Source organism: Choloepus didactylus, chromosome 15 (assembly GCF_015220235.1).
Source record: "Choloepus didactylus isolate mChoDid1 chromosome 15, mChoDid1.pri, whole genome shotgun sequence".
NCBI lineage: Eukaryota > Metazoa > Chordata > Mammalia > Pilosa > Megalonychidae > Choloepus > Choloepus didactylus.
In genome coordinates this window covers 84,431,046-84,446,730 of record NC_051321.1, presented here as the reverse complement: position 1 = coordinate 84,446,730, position 15,685 = coordinate 84,431,046, and the positions used below count along the sequence as shown (strand labels likewise).

General features: G+C 47.1%; 1 protein-coding gene across 3 annotated transcripts in view; it reads right to left on the bottom strand.

Annotated features, from left to right (window-relative positions):
- WDFY4 (WDFY family member 4) overlaps positions 1–15,685 on the bottom strand; it is a 278,492-nt gene that overhangs the window by 238,678 nt on the left and 24,129 nt on the right. For all 3 annotated transcript variants that reach the window (XR_005211802.1, XR_005211803.1, XM_037804046.1), the window contains exons 3-5: positions 4,829–4,943; positions 3,851–3,957; positions 2,324–2,458 (exon numbers count right to left, since the gene is read on the bottom strand). Coding sequence is in view for 1 of the 3 variants with exons in the window: in XM_037804046.1 (XP_037659974.1) it covers positions 2,324–2,458; positions 3,851–3,957; positions 4,829–4,943 (357 nt within the window). In the remaining 2 variants the exon portion in view is untranslated. The remainder of the gene's footprint in view (positions 1–2,323; positions 2,459–3,850; positions 3,958–4,828; positions 4,944–15,685) is intronic.

Here is a 15,685-nt window from a genome sequence, read left to right as displayed (position 1 = left end):
TCCACTCAGGACAAAATCCAAATGTGCTCACCCGGCCTGCCGACTCCTGCGTGGACTGGCCTTCCTCCTGCCTCACTTTCCTTCCTGCAACTCTCCCTTGGTTCTCAGTGCTCCACCACCCTTACCCTCTTCCAGCTTGGCAAACGTGGTGAGCTCTTTCCCTTGGAATCCATTAGCTCCTTCTAGCAGAGTGGCATCGTTCACACTGCACGGCTAAGGAGCTGGGCTCAGCATCACCCTTCCCGGCCTGCCTTGCAGGTAGGTGTGGCCATGAGCACTCACCTCGTGCTCACTCGGCCCTTGGCTTGGACACCATTTCCCTGCTTCTTCCCCCTCTCCTTCCCTAGTCCCCTTCTGCACCCCATTGGGGCCAGCTACTTTCTCTGCTTCTGGGTTAACCTTCAGCTCTCTGACTGAACACCATTTCCTCAGAACAGCCCCATTTACCCCATAATAGAAACCAGGCCCTCCCCTCATAATTTCCCAGCACATTTCTGACTCTTCCTTCAGAATGCTTAAAAAAATTGGTGATGGCACCCGTATCTCTCTGCTGGGCTCCCCCTCCTGACCATCACCTCTCAGAGTGAAGGCCTGATGCTGCTACTGTGACCCCCTAGGGTCAACATGGAGCTTGTGACAGATTGAGTTATGTATCCCACAAAAAAACATGTTCTTCATGTTAACCCACTTAGCCAATGGGCGTGAACCCACGTAGATAGGATCTCGTGAAGATGTTATCTTTAGTTATGGTATGGCCAACCGAATCAGGGCAGGCACTAACCCTATTATTGGAGGCCTTTAGAGAGAAAGCCATGAGGGGAAGCCAGAACCTAGAAGTCAACAGAACCCCAGAGAAAAAGAAGGGAACATCGTCATGTGATGGGAAAGCCAAGGAACCCAAGGATTGCCAGCCAGCCAGCACCAGAAACTAAGTACAGTCTACAGGGAGGGAGCAAGCCTTCTAGCCTCCAAACCTGTGAGCCAAAAAATTCCCAGTAAGTCAACCTGTTGTGTGGTACTTGCCATAGAAGCTGGGACATTAAGAAAGCCACACGCAGGAGGCACTCAGTATATTTTTGTTGAACGAAATAATCAAAGCCTTCAGGAAGACAGATGTGCTCCATCACACATGGCCACATTCCTCGCTGGTGTGTCCCACTCCCCAGCAGGTGGGGACAACCATGGAGACAGGGGCTTGCACTGGCTCAGTGCACAGCAAGTAAATGCTGTGTGATAAAGATCTGTCAAAGTGCTAAGTGCTAGGTCCTGGCCACTCGTTAGAATATGACTTTTATATCAGCAAATGATGTCTGATTTTCCAACAGATGCCCCTTAGGAGACACCCAGCCAGAATATAGGTGATACACTCTAGCACTGAGGATTCCAGCTTGAGAATATCATCTTAAAGGAGTGTCCTTGGGAACCAACATGCACAATGGCCAGCTGCCTTTGAAATGCACCAAGAGACACTACCCTGGCAATGGACACCTTGAAATGATGAGAACCCAGCCATCCTTACCCTCCCCACTGAGCGCTGAGAAGCAAGAGGAGCCTCCAGAGAACATGGCACCCTTGAAGCTAAGAAAGCAGAAAATGTCAAGAAAGGGGGCAGGAGAAGGAGGTGGGAAGTTATGTTCAAAGCTGGGAAGCTGGGGAATGGTGAGAGGAAATTGCACTTCACGACTAGTGGCCTGAGATGCCATCTGATGGGGTTACGGTGCAGCTGCCAATCCACTTGGAGCCAAGGGTTCCAAACCCATTCCCCAACCCTCACCTCTGTGTCTGGGTCTTGATGCAACTCTCCTACCTTGATTTCTACGTCCGTAGAACCAGGCACCTCCTAGGACTGGAGAAAGGGCTAATGGGGCAATGCAAGTGAGACAGAGAGGGAGTTCTTCGAAAATGCTGCTTTTGTTTCACAAGCAGGACTTTAGCACGCTTGTCATCAGAGAGGAAGGGGCCAGAGGAGAGGAGACTCCAGATGCCAGGGAGGGCGGACAGAACCCAGGAACACAGCCTAAAAGGGAAGCAGCTGAGTGGGACAGGCTGTGCAGGGGAGCCAAGCAGAGGAGCCGCTCCTTTCCAGGCAAGAACAGAAGTGGGGGATGGGGGTACAGTGATATCATGAGATGGAGGGGAAAGAAGAAATTTTACTTTCTTAACCTCAAAGGATTCCCAGGCAGAAGGAGTCGCTTTGGCACCAGGGCTGAGAAAGCCCTTTGGGGACCCGGAGCAGCCGGGAGCAGCCAAGGGAAGGAAGGCAGCTCAAGGAAGCGACCACCTGGGCCCCGGGGGGTGGAGCCCCTCTGCCCCCCCCACTCACCTGCACGAACATCCTCTGAACCTGAAGGTCGCCCTCAAAAAGCTCATCCTTCTCCACGGTAAAGACAAAGAAGAGGTAAAGACACTGGAGGAGCAGGGCCGGAAGCCCCGAGTTGGCCACGCTGCCCAGCGTCTCCTGGAAGGGGAGAGAGGCGTGACCGAGGGTGCAGAGTGCGCGGCTAGGACGCTAGGACGGCCGCCTGCAGAGGGAGGGGAGGGGAGGGGAGAGGAGGGGAGAGGAGGGAGGACAGAGCAGACAAGAGCTTCCTTGCAGACCCCTGCTGATGGGGTGGGTGGCTTTCTGATTGGGGAAGCAGGAGCTCAGTCAGAGGGGACAATTGATGATAGAGGCACAACAGCCGAATCAATGGCATGGCCAGGTCTCTCCCCACCCCCTGCTCCAGACCCAAGCCCTCGCCCAGACCCAATGGCCCTCTAGGTGAGAATTGATAACCCAGACAGCCTCAGCTCCACGAAGCCACCCATGCGGTCCTGCACAGGGCTGAGCAGACCCGAGCAGGCAGCCCTGGTGGCAGCTGAGTGGGGAGCCTCTTGGGACCCTCTTTCCCCCGGCTCTGCCTGCAGCTCCATGGAGACCACGGCACTGCAAACCGCCCATGCACACACACGCGTGAGCACACGTGTGACCAGTCTGTGGTTCACTGTCCACTCAACCAGAAGTCATAAGGGCCACAGATTTGTCTCACCAGATTGACTAACCTGACAGACATTGTGGATGAATTGGAAGAAGAAAAAGGGGAAATGGAGTCTAGGCCAGAATTAAGAACACAATGCTGGTAGCGTGTCCTAATCTTTCCTTCTTAGACGCTTCCATCGTAGGATGACATTCTCCCCTTTACCTGATGCTTGGCTCTGCCTGTGACCCCCTGTCCAGGCCAATGGGCCCCCCACAGAAACCAGCTGCTTATTCCTCCTACCGCTTCTGGGCTGCTCCCCAATGGAAAACAAGCCCCTGGATTAATGTGTCACCCCCAGACTGAAGATAGCCCTTTCTAGGGGCAGAGGAGGTCTTGCTGTGTTTGAGGTCTTTGTGACTGAAGGAGGTCCCGGGCACGGGCTCTGGTTTTGGATGGACTTTCAGTTAGAAACATCTCAGAACCTGTTTTCTCACCGCTAAAGTGGCCTTGTCACAATCCCTCCTCAATTAATTCTTGGGAGGATTCATTGATACCGTGCGTGAGACACACTCAGCACTGCCCCAACACATAGTAAATAAATAGTCACTGTCATGAATCCTCGCAATTACCCCAGAAGAGAGGCACAGTAGCTCCAATTCTAAAGAAAGCCATACAAGTAAGTCATGGAGATATGAAATAATTCAGCCAAGGTACAAGACGCACAGCTTGTAAACTGAAAAGTAGAAGGCAACCCTGAATTTCAGGCTCTGAAATCCACGTTCTACACCCAAACGGGAAGCGGGCAGGGCAGGAGGAATGGGTTTCAGGGAGAGGCAGCCCCCCGTGCTGAGACAGCCCCCCGCACGCTGATGAGCCGGGCTGGGGCTTACCGAGTCCGTCCCGGTGAGCACGTACACCGACTTCAGGAGCAGGTAGCCACCCTGGTGCGCGTCCCCCTTCCACCGCAGCAGCCGCCCAGCCGCCGCCCGCGCTTGTTCTGTCCGTGACACAGGAAGGGAGGAGCGTGTGAGCAGCAGGGCAGTGCAGTGGGATCCCCCACCCTGCTTCCTCTGCACCCAGGGGTTCCTCGCCCCCCAAATGGGCCTCAGCGTCTCTCGGGGACTTCTGCCTCCTGCTCACTACCCCCAACACCACCTGAGTCTCCAGCAAACATTTCACACTCTGCAGATGAACCTCCCAGGAGGACACTCTTTATCGGGCCACTCTTCCTGTTCAAGAACCATCAATGGCTCCCTATTGCCACATGAATAAGGACAAGCTTCTCAGCAATGAGACTCCCCACAATCTAGAATCTGCTGCTCAAGCTATTCCTTACCCCTAGGATTCCTTCTTCCTCCTCATCCCTGTGCCTGTCTTAAAATTCAGCACAGACCCAAGGCCCAGCTCAAAGGAGTGGAGGAATGCAAATCCAGAGACCCCACGGCAGATAACCTGCTCTGGCCTCTGCCTCTTTTCTGGGCCATGCCCTCTGTTGAATACTCGGGCAGCACCTCTTATCCCAGCATTCCCTCCTGGAAAACGCTGGTTGTGTGTGTGTGTGTGTGTGTGTGTGTGTGTCTGTGTGTCTGTGTGTCTGTGTGTGTGTGTGTGTGTGCAGGAAGGGGCAGGATGGATGGAATAGGAGCCTTTCCCTCCCAGCTTCCCAGTCCCCCTTCACCCCTCTCCAAGCCTTTCCTTTCCTTCCAATGACCCCAGCGGCAGAACTGGGCCTGCTGCTCTGTGGATACCTGGGAGTCCACTGGGAAACAGAGCTGGGCTTAGCCAGAGGCCCGTGAGGAGCCTTCACAGCTGGCCAGGCCACACATTTGCTCTCCCAAAAGTGTTCTCCGGCACCTCTGTCCTCTTACCTGCAGGCTTTCCAGCGAGGGCCTTCTGTATTTCTTGGGCAAGCTGGCTGGAAACATCTTCTGCCAGCCTTTGGAGGCTGGGAAAACAGATGATCCCCACAGAGTGTTCCCAAGCCTGCAGGGCAACAAACAGGAAGCTGCTGTTTGCTTTTGATGCTGCAAAGCAATGCACAAGAATCGCCTTGCCTCCTCCACACCAGCCAAACCAACGGCTCAACAAAGGACTCCAAACCCACCGACCGTTACAGCTACAACATACCCCTCTGCCCGTGCTGCTAAGTTCCTTCACTTCTGCTGAGCTCCAGACCCACACATCCAACTCACTTGGGCCCTGGATGTGGCCCCATGAGCAAATCCCCCAAAACTTGCTGCATTGCCCATATGTCTTGTGTCCTTACCTGTCTTAGCACCACCCACTTGCCCTGACCGGAAGCACCGTGTCTCACTGAGTCTCCTCTTACACCGTCTATTTTAGTCATTCAGCTATTTCCTTAGGATAGGTTCTGAAATGTGGGATTGCCAAATCAGAGTGTGCATTTATTTTAGAACTTTTGATACATATTACTAACTTGTTTTCCAGGGAAGAAAAAGTTTACCAGGTTACACCCCCACAAGCTCCAAGTGCAAAAGTAGGTTTCTCTGTGTCCACATTAAGAGTTGTCTTCCCTTTTGATCTTGGCCAAACTGACCAAAGAAAACATATCTCACCTTAATTGGCAGTCTTTTATTTTTATTCATTTTTTATTGAGGTATATTCACATACCATACAATCATCCATGGTGTACAATCAACTGTTCACAGTACCATCATATAGTTGTGCATTCATCACCCCAATCTATTTTTTCAACATTTTCCTTACACCAGAAAAAGTAAAAATAAGAATAAAAAATATAAGTAAAAAAGAACACCAAAATCATTCCCCCCACCCTACTTTTCATTTAGGTTTTGCCCCCATTTTCTATTCATCCATCCATGCACTGCATAAAGGGAGTGTGATCCACAGGCTTTCACAATCACACTGTCACCCCTTGTAAGCTACATTGTTACACAGTCGTCTTCAAGAGTCAAGACTACTGGGTTGGAGTTTGATAGTTTCAGGTATTTACTTCTAGCTTTTCCAATACCTTAAAACCTAAAAAGGGTTATCGATGTATTGCATAAGAGTGCCCACCAGAGTGACCTCTCGACTCCATTTGGAATCTCTCAGCCACTGAAACTTTATTTTGTTTCATTTCACATCCCCCTTTTCATCAAAAAGCTGTTCTCAATCCCATGATGTCAGGCCAGGCTCATCCCCGGGACTCATATTCTGCATTGCCAGGAAGATTTACACCCTTGGGAGTCAGGTCCCACACAATGGGGAGGGCAGCTAGATCACCCGCCAAGGTGGCTTAGCTAGAGAGAGAGGGCCACATCTGAGCAACAAAGAGGCACTCACCGGGAGACTCTTAGGCATAATTATAAGCAGGTTTAGCCTCTCCTTTGCAGTAATGAGCTCCATAAGGGCAAATGCCAGGACAGAGGGCTCAGTATACCAAGTCCTCAGTGTTTGTGAGAGCATCAGCCACAATCCAGGTGAGGAAGCCCAACACCTCTGCATTTTTCCCCAGCTCCCCAGGAGGGCCCTGCATATATATTTTTATTCTTTGCCCAAATTCTTTGGGATGTGTTGCTATTTCACATTAACCTGTACAAACCTACCAGGTCTCACTTCCTATTCAAAGTTCCATGTAATTATGGTATTTGAACATACTGTACGAGTTAAATTGTTTAGGAAATATAGATCCTGCACCAAATAAACATCTCTTCCCTTGGTCTCACATGGAAGTTGAAGTTCTAAAACACAGTCAGTATCGCTCTTTACCCTTTGGCCCAATTTGCCCTAATCCTAACTAGATCTGCTTCATTCATATCTCTAGTTGAAGTCTGGACTATCTTTCAGCTTTTTTAACAGTTGCTATATGCGCTAATATTGACATTCATATCTGCTGAGCTCTAGCTCTGAGTTTCAGGTGTCACACAGATACCCAAAGTTTCAGGGATTGTTCAGGTTATACACAAAAGGATCAGCATAATGGAATCTGGAGATAGCCATTACAGTTCAGGAATAGATGTGACTGCTGTAAGAGTTTACAATCTAGGGGCTATTACAGTAAGTGTTCCCCTGATAAGCTGTGCTCTAAGATTCAATTATGAGTTTACACATTGTGTTTAGTCCATATTGGTGAGGCATTACAGTGTTTGCCTTTGTTTCTGGCATAGTTCACTCAAAATGCTATCTACAGGATCCATTCACCTCACTGCACTGCGTGTCTCTCAGCTTCATTCCTCCTCGCAGTTGCTCAATATTCCATTGTATGCACACACCACCGTTCACCATTCCATTCCTCAGTAGATGAACCCTTAGGCCACCTCCACCCATTGCAAATGATTGACAGTCTTTTGATTACTAGAGTGAATGAACACTTTTCATGCTCCTTGAATTGCCTGCTTTTATTCCTACTTAATTACTCTATTAGAACTTTCATATTGATTTTTAAAAACTCTTTGTATATGTGTATATATATATGTGTGTGTAGATATAGATATAATATGTACTCTTGGTACATAATACAATTGCAATTATTCCCAGTCTGTCATTTGCCTTTTAACTTTGTTTTTGTTTGGTTCTGTGGTCCAGAAAACTGAAATGTCTATGAAATCAAATTTCTCAATCTGTTCCTTTATGTTTTCTGACTTCAGTTCCAGGCTCAGGAAATTTTTCCCCAGCCCAATTTGTTTTGCCTATTTTTAATCTATCATTTTGTTTTTAATTTCCTTGAAATGCTTCCTTATCTCTCCCTACTCTATTTCTATCCTATCCGGGCATCATGTTCCTCAGACTTTTCCCCCTTGTTGCTTAGAAGACTATTTCACAGAAGCTTTGGTGTTTACAGTTCTGCTTGGGAAGCCAGATCATTTTCAGAATTCCCTCTCGGTCTCTGAAGCCATCCTGTTCCTAGTTCTGCACTTCACTGAACTCCTTGGACAGATGTCCCTTTTCCTTTGTTCCACCAGGTGGTCCCAGGCCAGGTTTTCCAGTCTGCGATGAAGGACACTTTTTCCGGACCAATGGGCAGAGGAGCCCTGGCCCAGTACAGCTGCTTCGGGCCTCCCAGTCTACACTTCCCACTCGGAAGGACGCTGCTGTGCACGCTCCTGGCATCAGTGACATTTGGAAGCTTCCGTTTTGCAAAACTGGCGTCCACTCACCCCCACGTAGATCCACAGAGCCCTGTCCAAAGAACCTGCTGGATTTATTCTCAGCTGTGTTCTAGTAAAGGCGAGGAGGGCATCAGGATACCAAACGGAGATCATTTCAGTCTGTTTTCTCATTAAAAAATAAACAGCTTCCCTATATAAAAAGAGACTAGAAACAAAGTGAAGATGTGTGCCCCAGATTGCAATGCATAAAACTCACAAAGGATTAGTATCCAGGTTCCTACAAATCAATAAGGAAAAAGCAAACAACCTGATAGAAAAAAAACAAAATGGTGAAGGAAACAAACAAGCAATTTAGAGGAGATGAAATAAATAACAAATCACTAATAACTAGGAAGACGAAAACTAAAACTATAATGAGATATTTTATATTCCTTAAAGTGGCAAAAATTAAACGCCTGATGATATTAAATACAGGAAAAGGTGGGGACTGTAGGAAACCTCATGGTCTACTGACAGAGTGCAACTTGGAAGGGCTTCTTTCAAGAGATATTTATCACATCCAATAAAGTTAATGGGGTCCACACCTTGTAACTCAGCAATTCCACCCCCTGGGTATATTTCTGACACACGTGCACAAGAAGTGTCCAAGAAATATTTATGCAGCATTTTCTGTGATGATGAAAAATTGGGGGGAAAAACTTAATATTCATCAATAGGGTTGTGGGTAAATAATCTGTGGTATACTTATATAATAAAATATATAGAACTGGATAAAAATAGAGCTGCATGTGTCAACATGGATAAATGCCAGAAATAGAATATTGGGTGGAAAAGGCAATTGTAAGAGTATATTATAATATGATTCTCTAAAAAGCTGTGAAGACTTAGTGTATATTACCTAGGGATACATATGTGTCTAATAGAATTATACAACCACACAGGGTATGATGTACTCCAAACTCAGACTAGCGGTTACCACTGGAGAAGAGTGAGAACAGAATGTTCTAGAAGGTGTACGCAGGTGGCTTTAGTTTATCTGAAATGTTTTCTTTCTTTTATGCTCGATAGGAAGGATTCAGGTGTTTACTACGTTCTGACCAAAACTTTCTACAAGTCTGAATTTTTTTTTAATTTTCTCCTGTATAAATGGACACAGTTGTCACTTTCCTTTGTAAATTTGCTAAAACCAACCAAAATGCTAGATCAATGTTAAACACTGTTGCTCACAATAGACCTTCAACAAAAATTTTGTAAGTAAACAAATGATGGTGACACCTACAATACATAATAATTTGACGGCCAGATGTATTGAATGTTGCTTTTGTGCCAAACTCTAGAAAAAGGATGCATATGTGTTATTTCCGTCAATCCTCACGAAACCTCTATGAAGTTGGTACTCTTACTATCCCCTTCTTACAGAAACCAAGGCTTGGCCAGAGGTTCAGCACAAGGAATCAGTTACACAACAGAGTCAAGAGTTGAATTATTTCTTATGTCACACGTGAACACACCCCAGTCACATGTGCATGTCTGAGAAACGTCCAGCTACCACCTGCAAAACAGCTCTCATCCAAGACTTTAACTCCTGGAAAGAAAAGGTCGGTCCTTCAGGCTTGGGATTTCTGTGTGAAGAGTATTCCCTTCGCCAGGACTGAAAACTCAGCTGCGATGTTTTTCTAGTGAATTCCTGTGGCCCCTCCCTGCTCTGGCAAACCCCTCAAAGACCCATTTGCAAGCAGTGGACTCAGAAGCATCCGTCTCATCTGTGAGCAGCGGGACTCCAGGAGGCTCGCAACAATAAAGCAAATCGGGCCTCTGTGAGTCGAACAGCAATTGTATGTGCAGCCAGATTCTCCCAGCGCTCCGACTCCTTCCGGGGACCGCAGTGGGCAACTTCTGGCAGCCACGTTAACTCTTTCGGGCCGCCGGGGTGCCGTTGATGCGCAGAGGCCGTCATTGACTGAATGGCCCCGTAGAGAACCCCAAAGATTTAAGGCAGCTTCCAAAAGGACCTAAGTTTTTTTCCTCCTAAGTGGGACTTGCATGCTGGGAGAATATTGCTCAATAATTTTTAAAAAAAACTTTTGTACACTAATATTATCTAAGCTGCACCATGATGCCTGGTGGCTGTCCCTCACAAGGAAGAAAGAGAAAGAAAATGATGCTTCTGGTCTCCAAAAGGATGTAAGAAATGACAAAAGCTCTTGAGGATCTAGGGAGAGAAACCCAGCTTTTGAACAGCAAAGAGAACCTGGTTGATTTTTGAGTATGACGTCAATGTTCTGCTATTCCATTACTGCTGTGTCTGGGGGTTTTGTCTTTAAGTGAGTGTAAAACATCATGGCGATGTGACATGAGACTTTCCCTGCTCTTGTGACATGGTGACTTTTCCTCTGTAAATACCAAAGTAATGCATCAAACTTTGCTAAAACACAAAAATGTTGTTTCCACAAGATAGGAAAAAGCCATGGGAAAAAGCCACAGGCCCCAATCTCAGGTGAGGAGATCACAGGTAGACAAGGAGGGGTGTTTGCCCTCACTGTCCTCTCTGGACACTGAACTTGCAAATTATTGGTCATCCTTGTTTTTTACGTAATATTATTTATCATCATCCAGTTGTCAGGTGGGTCCACACTTGGTTTTATGAGCAAGTTCACACAAAAAGCTGTGAACTCTGCACCGTTGCTTGAGCAGTTAGCCCAAGAGTGCACACCTGTGTCTGTGCACACACACACACACACACACACACACACACACATACTCGCCTCTAAGCACAACCAATCTAGTGCTCATTCCAATCCCTCCACACTGGGAATTGGATGGATTTCTTACCATGCTACCCACTGCTCCAGTTTCCTACTGCTGCATAACAAACCACCCCAGAATTTTATGCCTTAAAGTAACAGCAATCAGTTATATTTCTTGTGGATCTGCAATTTGGGCAGGGCTCAGTAGGGATGGCTTTTTCTCTGCTCTACTCAGCTCAGCTGGGGCAGCTCAACTGGGCTTAGGGGATCCCCTTCCGAGGTGACCCCCTCTTATTTGCTCTCAGCAGCAAGTGCAGCTGCAAGGTTGGGGGCCTTGCTCCCTCTGCACCTGGGCCCCCCCACCGGGCTGCTCGGGCTTCCTTGCTGTGTGGTAGCTGGGTCTAAGAGTGAGTGATCCAAGCGACAGGGAGAGGAAACTGCAAGTCTCCTGAGGCCTGAATGTGGAAACTGGAATGACATAACTTCTTCCTTATTCCATTACCCAAGAGGTCACAAAACAATCTGTATTCAAGGGGAGGGGACACAGGCCGCACATCTCAATGGGACAAGCATAACCCATTTTCCACATCTCTAGCCTAACCACATCCACAGATTTTCTCATGCTGAACCTCCCAACCCCAAGTGTATATACCAACTAGTTGCAGAAGATTCTCTGTTTCATTGTCTGCTCTCTCTCAAAGTACACACCTTAAGTGCAATCTTCAACAACTGCTTCATAGCTCTAGATTTCCTTTCCCCATGTTTATTATTATGAGATATGTCTGTGCAACTTGAGGACCAGGGGTGGTTTCCATTTCCTCCAAAGCCAACTCCACCAAAGGCTTCAGTGCCTGCCTACGGTTGCTAGAAGAATGCTTTCTTCTCTTGGTGTGAGACCTATGATGGAAAGGATTCTAAAACTAGAAACACCAAAGCCAAGGCTCTTGGCAGGAAAGAACAACAGTCAGTTGAATCCTTTCGGAAAACATTGCAGAAGTCACTGACTTGGCATCACTTTCTGTGTGACCCAATAACCTGCCATCTAAACAGTTGCAGGAGGTGGTGGTCCCCTGGTACCCAAGGGGAAAGTAAGGTCCTAGCCAGGCAAAGCCACAGGTAGAGAAAGAGAAGCCATCTGTGCCCTCTCCTATCACCCACCACCACTGCCCATGGGGCACAGGGATTCACAACCGAGGCCTGCATCTGACTGCCTGGATCAAATTCTGCTCCCCACTGACAACTGGATAGCCTGGCCAAGTGACAGTACATCTCTCAGCCTCTTTCCTCATTTATAAAACCAGGATTAAATAGCACCTACTTCCTATGGTTATTGTGAGGACTAAAAAATGCCTGGTTAGTTAGTTACAGTTCAGTGAATATTACCTAGCTATTATCAGTGAAAGCAACCACTCACCTGGGCATTAAGACACCTGGGATTAAGTCTTGGTTCTGACCCTGCTTAAATGTTTGAACCTAGCAAGTCATTTCACCTCTCTGAGCCTCATTTCTAATAAACAGTTTGAGTAGCACAGGTCAAAGACAGAGTAGGATGCTTAGGGAGAAAGGACTGAAGAAATGGAGAGAGAGGGAGAGAGGGAGGAAGGAAAGGAGCAATAAGGGAGAAAGGAAAGGAGGAAGGAAAAGAGGGAAAAGACAAGAAAAAGGCTTGCATCTCTGCCTTCTACCTTTCTCTCCTTGTGTCTGCTCTTCTGGTTTCCACAACTTCTGATTTCTGGCTCCTCCCTGTGACTTTCTGACTTTATGTTTTATGGCTCCTGGTTGCTTCTCTTTAGAGGGCTTCCAGTCATTTGGGTTAAGACCTACCCTCATTCAGTTGGCCACGCCTTAACTTATAGTAACATCTTCAAAGGATCCTATTTACAATGGGTTCACACCCACAGCAATGTGGATTAAGATTAAGAACACGTGTTTTGTGAGAATACATAACTCAAACTGCCACACAGGAATAGAGAAAAGCGTGTCCCCTTTTAGGGGGTTGGAAAGGGTCAGATCTGGGGGAAAACCAGACAGAGAGGGATTTCAAAACAAAGAGGCTCAAGGGAAGTTCTTCGGGAAGAAGATGCCAAAGAAGCAGATCTGAGGGAGCCTGCTACAAAATCACCCCCTATTGTCCAATCTCAAGGCTCCCTGGGTGAAGGAGGCAGGGGTCAGCAATCGAGGCAGGGCTGGCACTGCTTTCCACCTGCCCAGCCCTGACCACACCTGCATCCACCCTTCCAAGCCAGTCTAACAGAGGCCAGACCGGCCAGCCAAGGGCACAACCCTCTCCACTCATGGTTGGCAATTCAGAATCCCTCGTGTGCATTGTCTTAGAACAAAGAACATTCCATATCATCTTAATTTTCCTCTGAGCCCAAAGTGGAGAGTCAGGTATAGAGAGCAAGCTCATGTCAAGCAAAGTATTCCAGGCTTTTACATGCATTCAAGTCGGAACCCAAGTGGGACCTGGTTTTCCATGACAACCAAGGCATGTATAAGTCTTTGAGTTAAATGAGCACGTTCCAGAAGAGATATATAGCTTTCTAAATCCTGAAACTCCCAAGGTGGGGGAGGGGGGAGAGTCGTGATAGACAGCCTTGGAGAAGACTGCATTGCAGTTATAAAATTCAGAACACACTGCTTATGAGCTTGAGTCCTTTTATATTCCAAAGATGTTCTCAGTTTCCTCTATAGCTCAGATCTTACCTGCACTGCACCTGATAAAACAATTTCCCCTCTTCCCATGTTCTTGTCAACCCCCAACTCTTAATTAAGAAGGCTGAAGTCTCTGGCCTCTGGCAGGGTTTTATTAGCCAAAACATAATAGAAAACAACAGGGCTTATAGATACATAGGACTTAATAAAAGAATACGGGTTTTAAGAAAATGATGTGAAGCCTGCAATATTCTGCCTCTACAGGGTTCAGCAGAAGTGGCCTCCAGCAACCCAAAGAGTAGCAGGTTGTGTGAACAGCATGGGGAATATGGCAACAAGATCTCAAATGACCAGGCGCAGACATGCAGTCAGTATCTGGGAGGCTGGTTGAAGAGTGTCAGGGACGGTGTCAGCTTTCTCTGTGCCATGGGCTTTGCAATCATCACGTTGTTGAGTGCTCCCAATCTCCCAGTAAAAGTGTTATTGATCCCACTTTACAGATAAGGGCACTGAGGTGCAGCAATATTTAATAAATTGCTCAGACATGCTGAGATGATGTATGTTTGCCTGCGGGCTTAACGACAAGGTTGCTGGGGTAGACTGAATTCTATGCCCCAACTTAGACTTGTTCCTAATCTTAGTCCGCGTCCCTGTGGGTGTGAGCCCATTTGTAAATGGGACTTCTTGAAAATGTGATTTTTAGGTAAGGTGTGGCTCCAATGATTGAGGGTGGGTCTTAATCCAGATGATTGGAGGGTTTATAAAGAGAGTCTGGATGTCACAGAAGAGAAAAAAGAGAGGACCTCGTCATGGGATGGGAGGCAGAGAACCCCAAGGAACCCCAAGGAGAGCCGGCAGCAGGCACCAGAATTACAGTCTTCTGGAAGAAAGCAAGCCTTGCCAATATCTTGATTAAGACTTCAAGCCTCAAAACCATGAACGAATAAATCCCTGTTGCTAAACCCAAACCAGTTTCTAGTATTTGTGTTGGCAGCTCCGGCAAACTAAGACATCCATTGTGCCTCCAACTCTAGTGCAGGGATCTGGGAAACACTGACCAAAATCTAGGCACAGTTAAAATAACAATCACCATATATGGGGTCACAAGCTTGGAAGCCAGAGGGTGAACTAGCTAAAAGGAGTGAAGGAGGCTAGGGGAAAGATATTTGGGGTGGGCAACTACGATAACTTGGACAGAACAAAACCATTCTTGGGCTAAATGGGGTGCCTCTGGCCATCTCCACACAAGAGTGGTAGGACCTGGTGTTGCCACATCTACCCAAATTTTCAACTTTGGAAAAAATGACCTCCTGCAAACCAAACTAAGCATCCTCTATCCTAGGCTCTAGGCTCCTCAAGGATAGACCCTCTAGCTGTCTGATTCACTGTTGTATCCTCAGGCTCCAGGACAGAGAGTAGCAGCTCAGGAACTATTTGCAGGACAAATGAATGTATTCTCAAGTCAACCAGGGCAGCCCTGGTGGGAAAGGTACATTCCAGGACCAACGGGTCAGCAATGGCGGCAGTCAGACCCATTTCCGGTGAATTGAGGTAGGGATCTGGTGGACTTCACGTTTTTCTTTCTATAAGGCAAAGTTCATGTGGGATGAGAATGAGCTATCTCCCAGAAGCCATGACAGGGGTACACTGAAGGCAGGCAGGGTGAGGAACGAGAAAGCTCAACCATCTCTCTAACCTGACTCCTTTGTTCCAATAGGTCCCCTATTATCCAATCTTTGAAATGGGAACAAGTCCAAAACACTGAGGAAAAGAATGAATGAATGTTACTTAATCTTTTACAGAAAGATGTGCTAAGTAAGCATGCATCTTACAAACATGATCCCTAGAAGACTGGGACTCATCTTTGGAAATCCTTAACTATTTCTGGTTAACAAATTATGCAAAATACATTTTTTGCTCAATAAAAACCTGCCAAAGTCTCTGTCTGGCCTAGTGTGCTTAAAATGGTAAAGTAATCCCATAGTTCTCCAGGCTTTGAATGTGGATATACATGTTTTTTCCAATAATAACCCAAAATCATGAAGTCAAGCCTCAAAAACCAATTCCTAATAGAAAGATGCATTATCAACTGTACAACCACATGCCAATATATTCAGCTGTGAGGCAGACTTCCCAGGCAGGACCTTTTGTTCCAAGGCACCAAAGGAAAAGCCACCCTCCCATGCTGTCACCAGCTGCCGACAGCCAGAGAGACAGCCCCATGGGTGGACGGGAGTTTTGCGGAGCCTGT